Here is a 22,790-nt window from a genome sequence, read left to right on the forward strand (position 1 = left end):
TGGCTGTAAAAGGTCCCAGAGGAGACTTAATACATGCAGCTGCATAATCTGCCTGTATATTTAGGCCCAGCGGGTTCAAAAACATTACATGTCAGTTTTTGTCTGGTCCCTCACACCCGTTACTCTCCGTCTGCGTGTAAATCCCACATGACCGATCATATAATAATTCCTCCGTTTACTCAAATTCCTCAGTGGCTCTTCCTCGTAATTGAGGGGAGACTTTTAGAAGACTGAAAATCCATATACACAGACAGACCCCTGTACTTAAGAGATCCACATTTACATTATTCATATGGTTGACAAGAGCGGCTCAAAATGTAAAGACAAGCGTCACCATGAGACGGTGCACCGGTGTTTCCAGCAGTGCATCCACCTGACAAGAGCTGCAGTGCCCCAGTGCTGCCCGAGGCCTCGTGCCTCTGGCCCTCTGATGGTTTCTTTGTGGTCATCAGTAATATTGTCAGAGCAAACGGCTGCATATTGTTTGCTGCTAGGTGGAATTAAGCTCTGTGTGTGTTAGTGGGCTGCAGAGGAGGAAGCGGAGGGAGGAGGGGGGAGTATTTGGTGTGATATGGGCCATTGACTGCTTTTCCATAGCTCAGGAACAATAATGAGATTTTTTTTTTTCGGAATATCAGTGCCGCCATTCAGCACACTGATTGTGTTTATGAAATTGTGCATACATCTCTCGATGCTGCAGCAAGGGAGGGGAAAGCTATTTTCAAAACATTAGCAAATTGTTTTCTGTTATTGTGCAGAGATTGATAAGGGTGTGTGTTGTCTAAACACACACATACACGCTCAATGGGAAAAAAAAAAGGAACAAAAAAAAAAAAGAATGATGAAAAAGCAAAAGTGTGCTGCTTGGAGTTGCTTACTGCTCTTTCCAGTCTCAAGAAAAAGAAAAACAACTACAATCACTTTTCCTGCCTTAAGCTGTAGCTAGAATGACTTCATCCCTTCACCGTGCACAAGGATTTTTCTTCCTCGTTATGTATGTTCCATATACGTCGTACACGGCTGTGCCACCTCTCTCTGCCGGTAAGATGTAGTACAAATGACCTTGAGCTTGTCCTCCACACATTGCTGATCCTGTCCAGTGTATTTCACAGCAGCTTTAACCAACGCAGATGCTTTTGTTCTGACGTGAGAGACCACAAAACTGCTTCCCTGAGCTTTTTGTTGCATTTAAAAAAAAGAAAGAAAGAAAAAAAAAAAAGAAGTCGTATCCCTGGAAAAATACTGTGTAATGAAACCAGATCACAACGGGATGACTGCGCATCTTTGCCCGACAGTAGAACTACATAGTCAGGTAACTTTTGGGGCATTTTTGGTTTATTTATTTTGCTTGTAAATGGAATCATTATTCAAAATAAGAAAATCCCTCAGTTGCCTTCTGAAAGCCGTCAGAGACGACGCGTTAAAACTGATGATGAGGAGTTTCACCGAGAGGTAAATGAAGATGGATGGATGTCAGACGAGAGTAAAGAAGGAGCGGAAGGTAACAGGAAGGGATTGTTAAGCATTTAAGATTCTGAAGCTGAATAAAGTTTAGTTTGTCTGTAGATGAAAGTGAATATTTAGTGAATAGTTGTGCAGTTGCACATCTCTTGTATCCAGTCGACAGATTCCCAGATTCAACATTCATCAGCGATAACTCCCCAAGAATTGTGTTTCAAAGATTAACCTGAGTTTAAACCCATTTCAAAAGATACAGGAGCTGAAACATGATCAGCTGTTAGGCTTATCCCTCTCCAATCATCTGACCGGCTGTCGAGGCTTCTGATTGGCTGCTCGTTAGCCTGCGAGGGAACACGCTTTGGGTTTGTCAATGCAGTCAAACTTTGCGTTTTTGTTAAATAAAACTCTTGCAGATACATATTGCTATCCTTCATCTGACCACCATGAAATTGCAGTCAATTATTGACACTTATATTCGACTAAAAAAAGAAAAGAAGATGAGCGTGTTTCTCTCTTTATCGTACTTGTAAAGGAACCATGTTCACCAGCCCACGTGGTTGCTCCAGCAGCTCCAACCATGCTATATCACCATGAATCTTCCCACCCACACATGTACTCACCATCACAGCAGTTTCGGGTAAAATATACTGACATTTCCCCGGATGACTATATTGTATATTTTCAAAAGTAAGAATAAAAAAAAAGGAGACAAACACCTACAGCCCTTGGCAAAGTAAACGTGAAGTTCTCTGTAATGATCCCATCACCATCCACTGTGTCCTCCAGTCATAACTGACACTTGTACCCGCTCCTCCAGTCCCCCGCTCACTAGTTTGCTGAGGCAGCTATTGATTGTGGGCCATCAGATCTATGAAGACAGTGCTGATGAACAATGAATAGACAGCTGCATCCTCCGTGATCTGGACCCAAACTGATGGCCTTTGTAAGCATGTAATAGCTCATCTGGTGGATAATATGAGACAGGGGAGATACACAATATGGGAATTTTCTGAGTCAGTTAGTTCGTGGCCTCTGCTGCTGGCTACACGCCGCTAAAGACTCTCATCAGTGGAAGAAGACTTTGATTTGACTCAGTAAAGAAGGTTTCTGTTCTGTCTGCGTTTATTCAACCGTATAAAAAGAAACATGGGGATTATTCTGGGTTCTTACATTTCACTCAGGTTGATATTCCATAAAACATTTATGAATGATGAACAACTTTTGAAGTATGATAAATGCTGGTTGTATAAAATCCACTTGTATCTATGTATGTAAAACATTTTTAATTGGATTTTTTGTTTCAAATGTTCGGGACTTGAAGGATCAAACGATTCCGATGAGGGATTATAATTTGGATGATTTTGTTGAAAAGTTGCCTCGCTCAGGATTACGTCCAAGTGTTTCACCAGATGCACAAACTCCTCTCACATAATAGGATGCATGAACAACACATCCGTCACACTCTTCTTTCTTTCTTATCTCCACCTCTGCAAAAACAATCCAGGGACCAGTCTCACCACGTATGAAGCCTTCTTGGCTGCAGACTATTTGCCATCCCTAGAAGGTCATTTGGTTAATGTACATTTGAGTTTTCATGGACTCTTAACTAGTTTTTAATCAGCAATTATTAGTGAATTGGAAGGCTGTGCAGGCGCATGACTCTGCCGGCGGGAGAGTGCCTATCAATGTCACGTCAATTTCCATGCCAAAGGCTACATTACGGCGGGAGTCTGGGAGGAAAACAGCCACCTGAGTGCCTCGTCTCCCCGTCCTCAGCAGTCTCCCCATCAACTATTGACTCTATTACACAGCTCTGTCAAAAAAATTTTCCGCTTCAAAAGAGGAACAACCATTACATGGCTGTGCAGGGAGATAATTTAGTGATGCACATAAAATTAAGTGCATATCCATTGAACATTGCTCATTATACTTGAATTCCTACAATGGCAGGCTTGTGTTAGGATCCTGGATGCTTCCCAACCTTCCTTCCATTCCTATTTTCCAGGTATAAACACAGCTTGGTTATTTAGGCTGATGTACTATGTAAATAGCTGTCATTTTCATCTATATCTAACCTACCTGTAATTGGCAATTAAACAAGCCGGCATCTCAGACTAGCTCTTAATTACCGTCAATAAATGCTGAGGGGCCCTGAGGTGTCCTGGCAGACAGAGGATTGAGTGTGTGTGTGTGTGTGTGGGGGGGGTCTCCTGCAGAACCCTATCACAGCATGAATATGCATAGCTATGTGTTCTCCAGCTCTCTGTTGCGTTTCAGACTGACACAGGTGGAAGCAGGCGGCCTCTTGAACTACCAGTTCTTCATTACACCTCCACAGCGGCCGCGGCGCGTTGTTGCCGCGCTGCATCCCTGCAGTGGCATTTCAGCACAGTGTGGCTTGTTTGTGTTTGCCAGGAGCTGTCACATTCAGCCTGTTAATACTGGCCCATGGGAAATTTACACAGAGCCGCTGGTATGAACTGAGGCCATCAAATGAGCTGCTGACATGCTGCTCTATGCACACATATTTGGCAAAGTTTATATGCATCGCTCCGTGTTTGCTGCCACACACAAGTTTTTGTATTTCTCTCTAGATCTTCCAAAAAAAGAGACTTGCTTTATAATATTAGATTTTCCCTCACGATAGACCCTCCTGCTCAGATATCACTCAACACAGCCACAGCTTCCTGTTCTCTGCTGTGAGCTGACATTTAATGAGCGCCGAGTGTCTCGGAGTGTTCCACCAAAGACCTGGATCCTCGTGTTTAAAGAGCAACGAGTGTCGAGCTCTCTGATCATAATGGCACTTTTAATTAGCACTTAATTAAAGGCAGGTGGACTGGAAAGGTCAACCAGTTAGGCCTGGAAGTTAAAAACACAGGCGGCGCAAGCATCCACTGTTTGATAAATTTGTCTGCTAATTACAGAGAGCAGGATCTGGACAAACTACTGCTGCTGCAGGTTGTTTGTAATAAAATCATAAAGTGGTAGACCTTTTAAATCCACTGAAATGTGTTGCTTATTTACATCTCTGCAATAATGAGAATGGTGAATTGAACCCAAAATATTCCATTATATAATATATTCACACACACACACACACACACACACACATCTAAATTCCTGCAGCACGGATCCACACGGGCAATCAGATTATCGTTCTCATTACACAAACACAAAAAAACCACGGCGTGATGTTAACTTTCAGCGCCGCCTGGGAATGGTATTGATCTCAGGCAGAATTATAGATCGCCGCGTCTGAATGATTGATGAAGCTGTCGTGCCGTTGGTCTCACCTGATAAGCATCCACATTAAAAATCCTGATTCTTGGATTTCAATGCAAAATTATCACCGTAACGAGGAGGTTTTATTTTCAGGGAATAATCAGCAGATAAATATTATTATACGTAAATATGTCTGTCGTGAATTGTGAAAATATTTTGAGAATTTCAATTATTTCACCTCTCACTTCAGAAAAACGACTCAAGATTTTAGTTTCTGGCATCTGAGATGAAATATCAAGGAAAAGCTACAGCACATCAAAGGTGTGTGTGTGTGTGTGTGTGTGTGTGTGTGTGTGTGAGCCTCTGTTGGGCTGTAAAACAGCCGCCATGCTGCAGCCTGTTTACTCATCTCCTCATCCCTTCCCCAGCCGTTTATACAGTGAGCCTCAGCTAATATTGATGCTCTCCATGTGATGCTGCTGATTAGAAAGAAGCCCCTGGTTCTGAGAGCGCCGCAGCTCCAAGTGCAGGCAGAGACCACTGAGGGGCAGCAGAAGAACACGCCTGCACTGGTTCCTCCCCTCAATGCATCTTCACACTCAGACGCCATTGATCCCGCTGACATATGAGTGACCTAAAAGGATCCTGCTACTGTGTTTGTGTGTGCGCGCAGACACACACGCACGCGCGCGCGAAGATCCACAACAATACTGAGCGTCCCATTTAAGTAAGGAAGTAATGGTTCGCCACATCATAACACGAGTAGTATTTGAATGATTTAGATACTTTTTTATCTTTAGCAAATAGATTATTAAAATAAAAAAAAAAATACAACAAAACAGTGAAAACAAGTAATATAACAATTCAGTTTATTTTATTTATTTTCCAGACAGACACATCAATTTCTGGACCACAGTAGAGGATGGAAACCTTTCACAGACATTTTTTGTCAATATTATTATTTGAAAATACAAATATAAAATTAGACTTTCCACATTTGATATGTGAGAGACCCCCATCCATTATTATTATTATTATTTTTAGTATATTTTACAACAGGGCTTAAGCAAGCCATATGATAACCTGAAAGATGCTTTCAGATGTCAGTCAAGTCTGTCTGTCTCTCGCCATAAAAAGTCGGTTAACATAAAAAAAAGGGGGCAAGTGTTAGGAATGGCCACACAGCAAGTGAAGAGAGCTCTGTGTTCAGCCTGCAGAAATATGGAAGCTCAGCAGAGCCTAACACTGCCGTCCATGCAGTCTGAAGAGCTTCCAGGCTCCCCTCTAGGCCGTGCAGTCTGCTCCCGACCCGACAACACGCCAGGGGTGAACTCTCGTGAATGTGATCTAATCATCGGACTACTGGTGAGAGATACAGCTGAGGTCTCCAGTCAGGTATTTGTCGGACAAATGAAGACTGAGAACATTGCAAATACATAATCATCTGTACGCACACACACACACACACACACACACACACACACATACATATATCTATATATATATGTTGCAACTGTACATATATATTTAATCATGAGCATGGGTGAGATGGCAATGGGTGACGAGGGAATCACCCTAGATCACCACACTGTGGTTTCACTGTCACCTTGAAGAGTTCAGTCTGGATTTATGAGCACGAACAAATCTTTTTTTTTTTAAATCCCAGAACAGGAGAGTCAGCGTGGAGGTGAGTCACTTTATGGACTAGGAGACAAAGGTTGTGGTCGAGGTGACAGTGTCCAGTGTCTCTGAGATAAGGGAACGTCGACTGGTGTGAAAACCATTAGCACCACTAGGAGAATCAGCCTGGTCTGGGTGGAAACGCTCAAGAACATTGACGGAGCCTGCAGAGTCGGTCTGATTCACTGGAAATGGAGCAGTTGTTCATATTCATAAAACACACTTAATCCAAAGATGACAGGAAAGTGTGTGTGTGTATGTGTGTGTGTGTGTGTGTGTGGTTTCCGGGTGGTGATTCCCCCACAATGACTATAGGGATTCATTGTTTGGCCATTGCCTAGCACTTGCCTCAAGATTCAAGTTTAAATGGATACGGTAGTACACTACAAATGTCAACACCTTCCAGGTTGACTTTTTTTCTTTTTGAATATTTTTTTTCTTAAACCAAGTCCCCTCCCCCTCTCCCCGAATGGATACGCTAGTCTACTAAAATGTGTAACATTCATCAGCTGTAAACCGCTGTCAGTTTAGAGAGAAAATGAAATTACAGCAACAGAGCCATGCTACCTTAAAGTCCATGCTACAGGATCACAAAACAACAAGAGTCCATTTCTAGATGGTGTGTGTGTTTCTGCGCGTGTGTGTGTGTGTGCGCGCGAGTGTGTGTGTGTGTGTGCGCGTGTGTGTGTGTGTGTGGGGGGGGAAACAAGCCATTTCAAGTTGTTTTTCTTTTTCTGGTTGAAAATTTCATCAGAAAACCATCAAGCGTTTAAACAGTGAAACACTAGTGTTTTTTCAGATAAAATGGCAATTGTATCTGTACTGATTGGAGTTACACGATATTCTTAATGAAATATTCAGATAAAGAAATTCAAAGGAAAATGCCGCAAATATACACGAGGAACACTTTTTTTTTTACCCTGTCAGAAAGAAACTCAAGTCTTTTCTTTTGAATTTTATATATATATATATATATATATATATATATATATATATATTTAGATAGATTTATATATGTATACATATATATTTATTTAAATAAAACACACTAATGAGGTTTAACACAAGCATTACTACCTGGGACACTTTTTAAAAAAAAAATTAATTCATTGCATGTTTTTCCTTTTCAGAAACTTTACTATTCCAACATAATCAGTGAAGTGTTTTACAACTTGACATGATTTGTCTTTGCTTGGATTTCATGTTTTCTATACTTTAACAATTATTTATTAGCAGACTAAACTGCCATTAGTGGACCAATCGTATCTCGTGCGAGAGCCTAAACTAGATGAAGAGACGCTAGCGCTATTCATTAATATCACAATATTGAATTTTAAGACCCCCGTAAGGTGAAGAAAAGAAAATCAGTGATTTAACATGATTTTAAAAAGTCGCTGGATGTGCTCGCTGCTTGTGCTGGCAGTTCAATTGGTTCCATCATGGTTTGTTTTTGCTTCAAACTTTCTGCTCGTGCAATTAGAAGAACGCTCATCTCTCAAGTGCATGTAAGAACAGGACATCCAATCACTTTAAAATCTCAAGTTGTAATATGTGCATTTTTAAAAAATAATCTCTCCTCCTCTGATTTCGCTCAGCACTCAGTATCTGGGTGCCTCTCTCACATCAGAGCAAGAATTGAAATTTTATGAATCAGCCTGCAGACGCACGGCACTCTCTTAACACCTGCTACTTTAAAGCTAGAGGTTTCACGGAGTCTTTTAAAAGATAATCTCACAACAATATCATGTAAATATGTGGGAAAACTAGTGATAATGGTTAGTTCCCAGGGTCTAAAAGATGCAAAACTATCCATACATTTGGAAATCACGATTATCTAAATATACCAGAAGAATCTGGGATATTTCCAACATGTACAAACATGAAAAGATTACTTAAAACAGCTCTAGGACTGATACCATGACTACTGTGTTCATCATTGGTATACGTCTCTTAAAAAATATGAAAAGTTTTTTTGTTTTTTGTTTTTACAGAAAATATCATGATTATAGCTTGTGTCCCTCTTTTAAAAAAAAAAACAAAAAAAACATCAAAAATAAAAGTTTTGCATATCTAGCATTAGCATTTAAGGTAGTATGGCACACCCCCTTTTAAAACATTCAAGGGTGGGGATCCAAATAATGCCTTGTGTTACAATTCCATCTCACAGCAACTGTTTCTCTATTGTTCATCCATGAGAGCTTTGGTTAGCTGAAACCATGTGAGAGTGGTCGAACCAAACAGAGAACATACAGGGAATAAATTACAATGAAACAAAAGAAAAGAAAAACAACAACGAAAAAAAGAAAAGAAAAAGAAGAGAGAATTGTCTGCAAATATGAGAAGAACATGATCATTTAGAGAAAGGTCTATCTTGACTGGTCCTAAATCCACTATTCACTACAAGTATTATATTAATGAGTCCTATATAACATCTACTTGTAATTACAGGAGATAGAAAACGAGCGCGAAGAGGAGGAGGAGGAGGAGGAGGGAGAGGAAGGGTGGTGGGTGTGGTGACGGTGGCGGTGGTGGGGTAAATATGAGGGAAAGGAGAGGTAGAGCGAGGGAGAACACCAAAGAGCACTACACTGGTATCAAAGACAGCACTCGGTTTACAAGTTAACTGTGATTTCTTTACACACTAATGAGATACATGAATGATCAACAAAAGAGAGTAGGAGTACTGAGGATGGGGAATGGAAAGAGAGAAAGCAATGGATGCACAGTACATTTTAATAGTATATTACAATTATTAATATATAAACCACAAAGTATCAACAAAATTCTGATTAAACTGGAAATCAGCAAAGAAGCATCTTTCTTTTTTTTTTGTATAGTTTTGTATTTCTTATTTTCTTTTACATTTGAACATTACAAGGGTTTTTTTTTTTCTTTTCTTCTTCATCTCTTTAAATTATTACTTGATCACATCTCCATATCGTTAAAAGTATCCAGCATATTTTCTTTACCTGGTTGCTTTGAAATTAAAAAGTCATGTACTGGGTAAAAAAAAAAAAAAAAAAAAAAAAAAAAATCAAATCAAATAAAACAAAAAAAAAAATCAAATAAAACAAAATAAAAATTGCATTTGCAGCAGGTAAAGTAGTTCAGAACACAGCATTCATTCCATCAATGCGTTTTTAAAAAGTGGATATTATATTATTGATATTATTATTAAATGTGAAATCATTAAACCACACATTCTGTGTAAAACCTGGCAGAGTGAATAATTCAGTGTCATCGTCTGACCCTGTATAAATACCTTTGAGACAAAGGCGTCATCTCAGTACACTGCAACATTTCAGATACTCCATTACTCCAAGCTGGTATCTCACCTCTAAACTTCTATCTTAGAATACATGAATCCCCCCCCTCCCAAAAAAAAAAAAAAAAAAAAAAAAAAATCCTTCAAACTATCTCGAAGCACAGGGCCGTTTGTTTTTTTTTCTTAGTTTTTTTTCTTAAAAAGCCAACATATACATGTGCAAATAGGAAATGGCCTGTACTTTACTACTCACAGTGCAATGATAACTCACTTTATTACCATTCAGTGTTTTTCATTTGTCTTGCCTCTAGAATAAATTAAAAACCTGCCAGTGATTCCACAATAGAAGTCACGAGGCTGAGGTATGGTATCAAAATGTTTACTTTCCTAATTCATTCATTCATTCATTCACAAAAAAAAAAAAAAAAGAATAAAAGAACCGATTCAGAGAATGAGCGTTACATAAAAGGTTCCGGTAAAGAACCCTGACATCACCCCCCCCCCCCCAAAAAAAAGAGAAAGAAAAAGGAAAAGAACCGGGAAGGAGCAGGATGAAACAAAGAACATACGACTGACAAGATCCTCTCAAGAGTATAAAAGTGTCAGGATGCACAGAGCAACTGTAAAACGCCTGGTTCAAGTTCTAATCTTTACATCTACGTACAGTGTGCTTTGGATTAATTTCTCTCTTTTTTAAACTCTCTCTTTGAAATGATACTGATATCCTAACTGTTAGACGAAAGATCAAGATCTTTATCTCGCTCTTTTTTTTTCTTTATTTCTTAAAACTTTTGTAAATTTTGCTGGTATGACACTTTGTAAAATTATTCAGCTTCAATATTTACAGAGCAAGTGCGCGTGTGTGTGTGTGTGTGTGTGTGTGTGCGTGTGTGCGCGCGCACGCGTGCGTGCGTGCTCGCTTCCGCTTGTCTCTGGGGTCGTTACCGTCTTCCAGCAGAAATAATAATAATTAAAAAAAAAAAAAGTATAATAAGAAGTGTTTACAGCTTTTTTTTTTCTTCTCCTCTATTCACACGCTATAACATGTTCTTTGACACACCATCACAAAAATATGCTATTCTCTCACTGAGTCGGTTATATGCAGTGACTGGAATAATATGTACAGCTACATTTCTTTTTCTCAAGTTTGAATTCACAATGTAGTTATATGAAATTTTGTTATAGCATATATATATATTTCTAAACAACAAAAACAACACTTATAAAAAAGGACCATAAAAATATTGGAGTCCTCTTTGTATTGCCCAAAAATAGGTAATTATGGTTAACAATGAGACATCACAAGAAATAAAACAGCTACTAAGATTTATTACTTAGATACCCTCTTAAAATTTTTCCTTAAAATTGTTTTTTTTTTTTGTGTGTTTAGTTTTCTTCTTCTTCTTCTCGGAAATCTTTCCACACGAAGTTTCTTTTTTTCGTGGAGAGGCTGAATGTGATACCCAATCATTTTTCTTTTACATACAAAGATGAGGACATGACTAAAGATATTCTTTGCTAGGACGCCCCAAATAAAAATCCATTGACACAAATATACTATCAGATCCCCCAAAAAATTAAATGACACAAAATTTAAATGAAACTAAAAAAACAAAAAACAAAAACCAAACAAACAAAAAAACTTTCTAAGAGTCAAACAAAAAGCTAAGGAAGGGAATTAGGTGGATGAAATGTGACGGTGAAACATCATACCAAACCAGGTTGTAAAGTTATAGGAGGTTTGGAGTATAGTACAGCAGTTGTTATTTTTCTGAGATGACTAACATTTTCTTTTCTTCTTCATATGCTTTCTTTCTTTCTTTCTTTCCTTCTTTTAGCCGCCTGGGTGACGCTGCAGCGCTTGAAGTTGAACAGCATCACCTGCACACAAAGCCAATTAGAAACTCCGTCCTGTCTTTCCGGGGCCACCAGATATACTCTGCTGGGTGATGGAGAGAGAGAGAGAGAGAGAGAGAGGAGGGACATCCAGACAGTTAGGGTCAGTTCACATCTTGCTGCAAACATCCTGACAATAAATCAAACGTACGACGGTTTGATAGGGAGCTTCAGACATGACGGCAGGTGAAACTTACTGTGGCTGCAGGCGTGACACAAGAACACGTGATTACAGCGGAGAACAAGCTGATTAACTAACTCGGCCAGCAATCATGCTCATACATGGGGCCGCTGCTGGTGAGTCGCAGCCATACAGAAAAGATTACAAGTACAATCACATCGCACTCACTTGAAAATAACCACACGCAAGGATTTAGACTTGTGCGTGCGCACGCGCGCGCGTGTGTGTAAATGAGTTCCACACACGCACGCTGGAATCTACATTTGAGTGGTAATGTTAACAGAAATGGAGGAAGACACATGATGACAGTGACATACTTGGTCTCTCGCACTTGCAATCATGAATTAGCAGGGCGGGGCAATATGAGGCAGTGAGAAATATCAAGATATTCAGGATGCACGTTTCTTTTTGGGAGGTACATCGTCATGCTTAGGGCTGCAAAAGGGCTGGAGGCTCAGGAGTCTTGTACCTCTTCTTTCCATTGTTGGAAACTTTCTATGGACGTTAATGGGAATCAACAGGAATACATGGGATTAATGGGAATATAAGGGACTTGAATTAAACACACGGTATCTGAGAGAATTAACAGGAACAAACTGGGCATTTTCTGGCTTATTTACACTAATTGTGTTTCAGTGTGCATTCTTCCACCACATGCACAGATAACTAGCATCCTGTAGGCTACAGCAGGGCTTTTGAGGCCATATTACACCCAGTCAGGTACGTTTTGATGTCATTTGCTATTAAAGCAGCAAATATTTAATCAAAATGTGTTTAAATTGTTTCTGTGGCCTTTTGCTTTGCTAGTTTTCAGTTTGATTTAGCATGCTGATTGAAGTGTGTTCACCTGAGAGTGCGTAATGTTTCAATTTCAGTCTCTGTACAACAAGGAAAATACAGTTAGCATAAATAACCACCAAAAATTCCAGTTTATTCCCATATATTTCCATGGAACATTTCCAACTTTAATTATTCCCAGATTTTTGCAGCCCTAAACCTCTGCTGTGCTACGGAAGATCTCACGCCAGGTGATCCAGGTCCCGGTGGTCGTACTGGTCCCGCAGCGTAATGTGAGATGTGACACGAGCAGCTGAAGAATCCTTTTATGACAAAATTGAAATTTTTCATTTCTACTGCCAGTTAAGCCCATTCTCAATATTCAATTAAATTCCCAGCAGACTATCAGATTAGATAAAATGCTGATATATTGCCCAGCCCTTTGAAGGCCATCATTGATTGAGGGTTTCAGATGGGAAGATGCCGCAAAGCTGAGACTGAAAAAATATGAACTAGTTTGAAGCATGACTGCGTGGTTTTTTTTTTACTCCTAAAATACACGAAAGACTATTTTTTTCAACAGGATTAAAAAAAAATAAAAAAGCAGGAATCTTGACAGAACAGGTAGTGTGTGTGTGTGTGTGTGTGTGTGTGTGTGTGCGCGTGTGACTGGCGTTTTAAATACAAAACCCGATTCCGACTCCTCGAGATGAATTACAATCTCTTTTTTTTTTCCTCACAGGAGAAAAACCCCCACATTGTGTCACACTCACACTTTACTACCTGTTCTGTCATTGGGAGGTGAATAAACAACCAATAATGTGATGAACATGTATTAGAAAAATGCACAGTAAATAAAATGCAATACCTCTGATGAGATGGCAACCGGCCACCTGTTCAATGGTATCCATTTGTAAAAGCTGTCGCAATCAACGGGCCCTAAAAGTGTACAGTTAGTGCTTTTGTCAGTATGCATTTCAAGGAAAGAAAAGTGAGTGTCATATCATTTGTTTTTTTCTCAGCCAGCTCTTTATGATTCAGTTGGATCATGTTAAACAGCAGAGCAGGATACTGTTGTCGTTGATATTTAGGTTAATTCAGTAATCTTGTAACGGGAGAAGCAGCCTTGAGTCAGACTGCAAAAACAAACAAACAAACAAACAAAAAAAAACAGCAACGACAGGAAGTAGAACCAATGTTGAAACAGTAAATGATATCTTTGATGGCAGAACTGTACTCAGGTTACCTTGTCTAAATACAAATACACACAATCTCCCATTCATGCTAGTGATTTTATCTGAAAGCACGCGGAGAATAAGATCAGAAAGTGCTCAGAGCAAGATCGGTGTGGTTTGGAGTATTGAATGCTTTTCATTATGTGGCTGAGTTAATCAGGATCCAGTGAGCGTTGCTGCTGACAGGTCTGTAGAAATCCTCACATTCAGAGCCCCAGAAAAGAGCCTTTTCAACACAGATTATCTGTCTTTATCACCTCAATCAACTAATTGCACTCTAATTGTCTTGCATATAAAAACAGTTACAGTCATTACTGCTTCTTGACAGAGGCTGTTTTGATACTGGCTAAAGGGATGAATAAAACCACTGGAGCATAAGAGCGAGGGACAAAGCAGCGAATCTGAAGTCAGCCATGAGGTTGTGACATATGATGATCCTACGTGAATTTAGCTCTACGGCTTCTCCCGTATGAAGTGAAGCACGATTTAGTTCTGACTCATTTCCTATTTTAATGTTCTGAATAGAGAGATCATCTCGCTGAGAGTCGAGTCAGAGGCCTGCCCTATCATCCCTGGGCTTTATTGCCCGCTGTTTGATTCACTGAGTAATTCTGAAGAGGCGATTTAGTACCACTAGCACAATTTGACATCCTGTGAGGGAATCACAAAAGCTGGCGTCAATTAGATCTGGGAGGATGAACTCAAAAACATCCTGGAAATAAAAGACAGGTTGATAAATAAGTCCTTTTTTGAAAGAAAAAAACAAACAAACAAAAAAACCCCAACAACCTTGGAGATAATTATCCAACTCAAATATTTGTATTCCTGTATTTAGAATTTTTTGCACGTATGACAGGTAACAGGGGGGGTTGGAGGGAAAAATCCTGCACGCTGTATCAAATCTAACTGTTAATAAAGTCAGTCCTACATGCATGTTGCTACAGTGTGCAGCATTTCTCTCTCTCTCTCTCTCTCTCTTTTTTGTGAGAACAAACTGTTGCAAAAACTGGAAAAATGATAAAACCAAATTGCTTAATTCCTTCTGTAAACTCTGCTGGTCAGTCTGCTTTGACCACGAGCCAGCCAGCCTCTTTCATAACAAATATTTTGATTCCTACACTGACGGATTATGGCCGATAGCCAGTGGACCTAAAACAATAAGAGAGGCTCTGCTTGGGAGGCGAAAGGCCAATATTGTACTTTTGCTGAGCTCTAGTTTGGATTGGATATCATAAATCAATTACTTGTTTAAATTAAACGGAGCTCTCTGCACAGTCCCTCCAGGTACCACACACCAATACTGCAACTTTTAACTGATGCACAAAAATCCACAAACACAATTGTTGTAATTTATTCATCCTTCTTGTACCTTGTGGTAAAGAAATCTGAGTTAATGATGTGGACTATAAAGATGGTCCTAACTGTGTAGCCTAATGTGCTCATGCATTAATTACCTTTGTTTCCCCAGTGTTATTTTCATAACCTATTCTGTGTCAGTCACTTCACTCATGTAAAACTGTACAAACATGACCCCAACAAGCAGAGTCTATGGGCAGGACCCTGCTACACTTTACTAGGGGCCGTAAAATGCAGATGGCGACATTTTACATTAATTATTCAGTGAGGTCGAAAGGTGGAGAAACGCAAAGTAAATAAATGGCTGGCTGCAGTTTCTGTGGGAGTATTTGAGTCTTGTTGAGACATTAAGAACCTGAAAATAACAGAGAAGCCCTGGAATACTTGGCTGGTGACTTAACTGAGCGTGATGTTGGTGAGCATACTCTGTTGCTTCAAGTACACACAAGGCACTTACTGTATATGTACCTCAGAATTACTCTGGGATCTTTTTACTGCTTTTAACATTATCTTGCCTTATTGTACGCTTGGTCATCCGCTAAAAGATGAGCATGCTTTGTCATTGAGTGCAATTACTGCCAAGTTAAGAGCTCTTTGTCAAGAACATGATGGTTGAGATCTCCTTTTCTTCTTTGTGTTGATGCTGAGAGAAGGTGATGTAATCATAAACTGACAGCAGCTCAACCTCAGAAGCTAAATACACGGATTGAGAGTACGCCTTTGTTGTTGTCACCTCCGCTAGCCTCGCTAATCTTTACATTTAGGAGTTGACATGGCAACTGGCAGTCAGGTGATCGGCAAGAGGAAATGTGCAGCTGGTTGAGCTGCTACAACTGGACAAGGGCACTGGCAGAGAGTGAGCCTGCTTGGAAGCAGTGCCCTAGCGACGGAGCAAAACTAAGCTCTGGGACAGCTGGGAGTCTAAAAATAACCAAAATGTGTTCTGTGAAGGTGACACGAGGTGAAGTGAGGTGATTTGCGCAACGGCTAAGGGGAATAAATATTTGCATTTGACACAGATAACATTCAGAGTTAAAATGGAGCTGAAATTACCCTGGTGCACAAAATGGTTATGTGACCTCTGACCTCTGTGAAAAGGCCAACTGCTCTGAGGGTTACGCCATACTTTCTACGAGGCAAGTGCTTGTCATTTTGATATATGCACTGGCAGATTATATAACGGCCTAAAGTTAGTAAGCGCTACTGTTTATGATAAAATGTCCTGCGCATTAGCTTAGCGTCTCATTTTTAGTAGTGGTAAGAATCATTTCCTAACACAGACAAACACAACAGAGCTCAAGGTGCAGTCGTACACATCAGAGTCTTCATCGCACTACTTACTGTGATGCTGGGGCCAAACCCAGAGCCAGGCTGAGGGCTAGCAGCACTGATGTAGTTGCCCACAGCCGAGTCCTGGCTGCTAGGTCCGTACAGATCAGCCACAGGCCCGGGACTGTTAGCGCCAGGGAAACCTCCGGGCCTCGAGGGGTTGGTGCCTGCATACAAACACAACAAGGAGCAGAGCAGCTCAGGACCACCCAACAATCTACGCAGCCATTGTTACTGAAGACTTGCTGGGATTCACATTTAAAGAACACATGACTGGATTCAAATGTTGTCTCCAAGGACTTTCTCGTATTTTAATATTCAATTTTATCTGTGAGCTTTTCCTTTGTTGTTTTTCTTGTCAGAATTCATTTTAAAAGTGTGAATCCAGTATGATATTCTAAATATAATCTACATGCTTTGTGTATTAGTTGTAGGAGTAACATTCACTTCATATAATCATGCACAACACAAAACAAGCACACTGCTATAAGTACTTCCACCATGCTAATAAACTAGTAAGGTTGCAGTGTAAATGTTGCCATGCATAATGTGAAGGAGTACTTGTACAACAACACTGGTTGCTGAGTAGTATTTGAGCTACTTTAACGATATGACAGTTTGCCTCATTGATCATTAACGTCCTCTATGATCTCACGATTCATCGGCAAGAAACACTTCCAGCTTTTTAGCGTGCCTCAGTAACTTCAGGCTGAAAGCAAAAGAGGTATGTGAGACAACAGAGGGAGACATAAGGGGGGAATATAAAAGCTTGACCCGAGTTCATGTGCAGGTCCAAACTCAGGGGGCCTAAAAAAGAAACACTGTACATGACTTACCACCTTTGCCCTGTGAGTAAGAGCAACTCAGACTAATAAAATGTCTGATCCAGATGCCTGCTAACGCTGGTAGCGCTCAAGAAAAAAAGAAAAGAAAAAGAAAAAGAAAGAAACAGCCAGGGAGAAAGAAAAATGTGAATCTCTTAACGGCAATCTCCTCTGCTGTCAGCTCCACATAACCCTTTGTCTCACCCTTATTCACAGACAGACTGGGGGGAAAAAACTCTACAGCTGCATTAAAAAGAAAAATCTTCCGACCACAAAAATGTGTGATCTTGTGTGTATACGGGTTCATGAACAACCCTGTGATCCCTGAGAGGAAGTCTTTGTATAGGAAAAAATACAGCGTAGGTGCGATACATCCATTGTGCTAATGCAGACACACACACGCACGCACGCACACACACACACGCACACACATACATACATACACGCAGATAAAAACTGTATTACTGTCAGCTTGTTTTTCCACTGATGCGGGCCATCAATATTAGGCCGTTTTAGATGGATTCATACCTGAACGTCTAGAGGTCTGCTCTGGAGACAAATGTAGCAATCTAAATAAATGCACGTGTGCTGGAGTTGACGCTGCGAGGACGTTAAAACAGTGAGCAGCTAGTGCTCTTATCTTGCCTGCACAGACCCCTGTAGGCTGGCTTATTATATAATTAAGTTGAAATGGCAATCCTCATTTCCTGTGACTGGTGATTTTTATTCAAGTGTGGCTAACCCCTGTTCTGTGAAACAAGAGGATTTTTTAAATGTAGATGCTGCATTTGTTCTTTAACTGTAGCTTCTGGAAAAAAAAAAAATCCCAGGTGTCATGTGGGTCAGATTGTTGTCCACAGCAGTAACGATGGGAGTGTTACAATTTATTTTCAATCAGAAAAAAAAAAAAGAGAAGAAAAGACTGACAGTGCTTGCCGACAGTCTTTGTTATGGTAGGATTTAAGTTGTGGCACTTGTGGGGATGACACGTTTGCTCGAGAGGACAAAAATGAAAGAAAATCATTTGATGCTCACAGAAACTCATTACTCTTGAAAGAAAAATAATTATATACAGAACACTCTGCACCACATCTCCTGCCTGTGTCTACTATATTAGACTTGTTTCGTTTTACTCTTCTTAAATGCATTGCTGATGTACGGATGTAAACACGGTCCAGTTCTCCTTCTCGGGCTGAGAATCACATCAGCTTCGTCTGTGGACTTATTAGGAACACGCAGCTGCTCACCAAAGCATTTAACAGCCATAAAGTCATGACCTTTATAATTAGTAGGTATCCAGTAATTGTATTTTAAATACAAGTATCCAAATTAGCAGTGTGATAATTCTGAATTTCTTATCACTTGGGTCAAGGTTGGCTGCAGATACAATATAGTCGATTCCACAGACAACAAGCATGTAAATTGTGTGCAATCAAGCTACAGAATGTTGACGGAGCGCTGGTTCTCTGGATCTCCGGTTCTGCGCTTCTCTGAGCCTATGTACATGTTACCAACCACCCATCCAGAGTGACTTATGGGGAGTTGCTGCAAAAAAAAGTGAGACGATTTCACTTTCCCTTTGTGGAAGATGCAAAAACCTCTTTCAAAAAAGCCCAACAAAAACAATGAGACAAAGGCCGAGTTACATGTAGTCGTGCAAGAAATAAGAGGTCACACGGTTCTACAGGAAGTTAACAGCGAGAACAGTCTGCGGTGCTGCTACACTTTAACACGTGTAACACCAAAATGAAGCAGCAGGGCTACAAGAAACCTTTCAGAACTCCCATCACATCTGTGTAGATGTCCCTCTAGAGCCTGTCTGTGTGTTTTTGCTGTGCTAAAATTTTTGTAGGAAATGCCAACATCTGCCTGGGGCAGCTGGCCAGCACCTCTAACCACTACAGGAGGCTTGAACTAGCCTCAGCAGCTTCCACACTTACTTGGATCACTTTTTCATCCAAAAGGGTGTGAAGACAGACCCTTCTGTTTTCCTCTTGTGTTTGCAACTTTTACCGTGAAGTGAAGTTGTCGAGCCAAGCAGGTGAAAATGATTCTCTCGAGACGAGGCAGCTAGGCGCTATGTGTAGGTCAACACTGACAACGACAACAAGGCACCATCTTCCGCACCGCATGTCAACGGCCAGCTAAACTGAACTTCCCTTGAGTACTACGGTGCTTTAAAAAATGGTGGTATGTCATGTCAGCAGGAATGTCATTATTAGAAGATGATAAGATTAATTCTATGAGACAGAATATTTATTTGTCGTGTGTTGTGAAGCATATTAACTTTGTGACTGTGTCAGGTAGACAAGCGAACATCAGCACAAGAAAGCACAGAATGGCTGCAAAATCTTGTCTATTAAACATCAGACATTGCAGAGAAATTTGTTTCCATGTTAAGACGTTCATAAATTAACAGACAGATAACGACAATTCTTCAAAGGCTAGACTAAAACAATGGCATTCACTGTCACACTACTCCGACTCCTTTGCATTTCAAATCAACTTGAGCTCTGCAGAAGGTGAGTGTACTCTTTGACATCATCAGTAGTCGTTTCGCTCACATGCAAATGAAGGATTTACATTCTATGTCAACCCCTTATGTGCAAGCAGGGGCTGGAACATAACGTCTCAAAGAAACAGAAAAGAAATCTACAATCAAAATTTGGGAGGGGGGGGGAAGGAAAAACATGCAATGCTATTTAGTCAACAAGACAACTGAATTTCTTTTTTTTTTTTGAAAGGGGGTGGCTTTTTTTCTTTCATCAACAAAAGCAAGAGAAAATGTAGAAACAAACAATAAAAGATAAGATCATCTGCATGGAATAATGTCATGAAACTCAAAAGTCCAAAAAACGTGGATGAGATAGATGCGCATATACAAACCTGGGTTCTTAAACTGATCCGGGCTGTGTAGGTGCTGGAGGGGGGAGTTGCAGGCGGAGGTGGCATGCTCACTGTGCAGCATCTGAGCCGCTTGGGGCCCCAGGGAGCCATAGTCAGCAAAGGAGCAGGGCCCCCCCCTCTGGTCACTGGGCGCAGAGTAAAACCCATAATCGGGGAGGCCTGGGAGATACAGTATAGGGTGGGGAGGGGGAGGGGACTCCATCATTGTGGAAAAATCAACTTTTTTCATTTTCAAAGTCAATGTCCAGATTGTTGAGCAGCTTATTGGTGTGTCACGTCGTTTCCACTTCCTGTCTGCTTTTAAAAAGGCCCTCCCTCCCCAGCAGCGCCCCCCCCCCCCCCCCACTGCCCACTCCCATGTGGCCAGACCCCCCCCCGGCACATGCTCCATGTCTGATCTGCTCACATACACTAGCTCTACTATCATTATCACACTCTTATCTGTCTCCAATGCGTTTCACTTGGACCAGCAACAATAAACAGAAAACATGAGGCCGTGAAGCTTTGATATTTTTACATAATTGACCAGTGTTGCCCATGTTTTTTGTGCAATCATTAAGGAGTGAGATGAAACAGAAGAATCATTAAAACACAGGTCAATACATTCCCATTTCAAACTGACAATTTTCTGTTGACATACCTGAAGGAAGCTTGAATGAAAGAAACACAAAGCGCTCCAATCAATAATTAATTTAATGCCTTTTTCTTTTTTTTTTGACCAACAGCAAGAGATGATAACGGGTTTGAGTGTGTGAGTGTGTGTGTGTGTGTGTGTGTGTGTGTGTGTGTGTGTGTGAATGACATACATTCCTGTGTTCTGAGGTGCACTATGTACTCCTTGCACGTCTCCGATTGGCCTCATGAGTGATTCTCTCTTTGACACAGATGGTGGATTATCAACAGTTTAGAAAATGTCATTCACCAATAAGTCGTGCTGACATTTATTGCTTGTCCTCTTAATCTGAGACAAGCTGCTCATATAAAGAGGGCAATTAATAGAAACTTCTCTTCGCACCTCTTTGATAACACAGTTAATCTACTCAGGAGGGACTGAGATTGGTGACACCGACTTTGCCATGATGGGTTTCCCCTGCTGCGCATGTTTGTTATTTTGTTATTTGGGTCGTGGAGCGAACAGCCATTCAAAGCCACTTCACCTCTCCCCATTAAGAATGAGACAGTCCACTTCTGCCAAATGGAATGTAAGCACCCGCCATGCTTCCTCCGCCAATGCTTTTTAGCACTCTGATCTCACCACTTGTGGGCTGTCTGCCCACTCATCAAATTATAGGATCCAAATACAGCAGGCTTCCCACGTACGTCACATAATGCCTGACACATCGAACAAAGCTCAAGAACCAATCATTACATTTAGTTCACTTAGACAAATGTCACTGAGAATTGATTGGCCTTGCTAATGAGGAAAACTAGATCAATGGAATAATTTTGATGGGGGGTAAAAACATTTGACAATAGCAGAAACCGTGTTACTGAGGAATTTATATGGAAGTTACAGTATAGCAAATATGTCACCAGTTCAGAACAATGACAAGCAGCAAGCAGGCAGACAGCCATCGTCTTCTATGGTCGGTTTTCACTAGGCCTCATTAGGGAATAGAAGTCAACACACTCAAAAATTCACTTTCAAACAATGTATGACTGGCACAAGCATGCATGCACACACGCACACACCCACCAGCACCCACACCCACACACATATACTTATTTCCGAAGTCACGTTTCAGTTAGCTGACCCCAAAAATTAGCATTTTGTCGACTGGGGACTTGATTTTTGGTCCTCCGATTGCACATTGGGGTCCCCAGTTAACATGTGTGCACTCTAAAGCTGCCATAAATCTACTTGGAGCTCTTTTTATTGTTACATTTATATCAATAAAACTATTAGCTCAAACTCCTAACAATTTTTTTTGGTCTTAGTGGCCACATAAAGGCACCCCGGCGGTTTCGGGTTTTGTAGCTGCAGTGTGACACAGCTGCACCCCCACACAAGTGTAAATGCCTATGACAGCGTACGTTACTTGTGTCGCCTCCGTCCAGGCTCTGTGTTGAACTGATGTCGACTTAAAAATAAACTATCATCACTGATAATGATCAAATGGATGAATCCATCATGTTGGTTAAATCTGCCGTGTGTGTTTTTCAACGTTAACAGCCTGATAGTGAAATGTGAGACATTGTCTGCAGGTGGACGGAGGCTTTGTTGGCTGGATCCCAGCTGTTGGACAAATGTACATGCACAAACATGCAGGCGTATTCTCAAAGCCATATATTTTCATCAGTAGCTATTTGATCCTTTATGCCGAATGAGACTGGGCAGAGTGCGCACACAGCTGCATTAGTATCACCGATCATATCGCTGTGCCTCCGACCGTCCCACTATTAATATTCACACAATCTATCCAGAACAATGGGCCTTTCTTAGACTCCCTTCTTTCCACTGGCCACTAATTGGATGTAATTACTCATCTACAAAACAAATGAGCGTGCTGAGGTTGCCTTGGAGACTAGATGAGGGGACCCAGCAGTGCGAATCATTCGCAGGGCTTCATTTATACTGATAATTATCTCGCCTACCCCCACCCTCTTTCCCTTCTGCCCTCAGTGACCAAAGCTGGCGGCAAGGCGATGGAGAG

At 40.8% G+C, this 22,790-nt stretch overlaps 1 protein-coding gene across 10 annotated transcripts in view; it reads right to left on the reverse strand.

The window, feature by feature from the left end:
- Positions 1–7,308: 7,308 nt before the first annotated feature.
- msi2b (musashi RNA-binding protein 2b) overlaps positions 7,309–22,790 on the reverse strand; it is a 251,950-nt gene continuing 236,468 nt past the window's right edge. For 3 of the 10 annotated variants that reach the window (XM_086179193.1, XM_086179198.1, XM_086179196.1), the window contains 3 exons: positions 20,116–20,295; positions 16,418–16,572; positions 7,309–11,573 (listed from right to left, as the gene is read on the reverse strand). In XM_086179193.1, coding sequence (XP_086035319.1) covers positions 11,529–11,573; positions 16,418–16,572; positions 20,116–20,295 — 380 coding nt within the window. In that variant the 3' untranslated portion in view covers positions 7,309–11,528. Of the gene's footprint in view, positions 11,574–13,353; positions 13,425–16,417; positions 16,573–20,115; positions 20,296–22,790 lie in introns of all 10 variants that reach the window. The other 7 variants (XM_086179194.1, XM_086179197.1, XM_086179201.1 and 4 more) reach the window with 5 other exon arrangements.

This window comes from Aulostomus chinensis, chromosome 15, assembly GCF_037954235.1.
Source record: "Aulostomus chinensis isolate RoL2024-O1b breed Wild chromosome 15, RoL_Achi_v1.0, whole genome shotgun sequence".
In the NCBI taxonomy this organism is placed as follows: domain Eukaryota; kingdom Metazoa; phylum Chordata; class Actinopteri; order Syngnathiformes; family Aulostomidae; genus Aulostomus; species Aulostomus chinensis.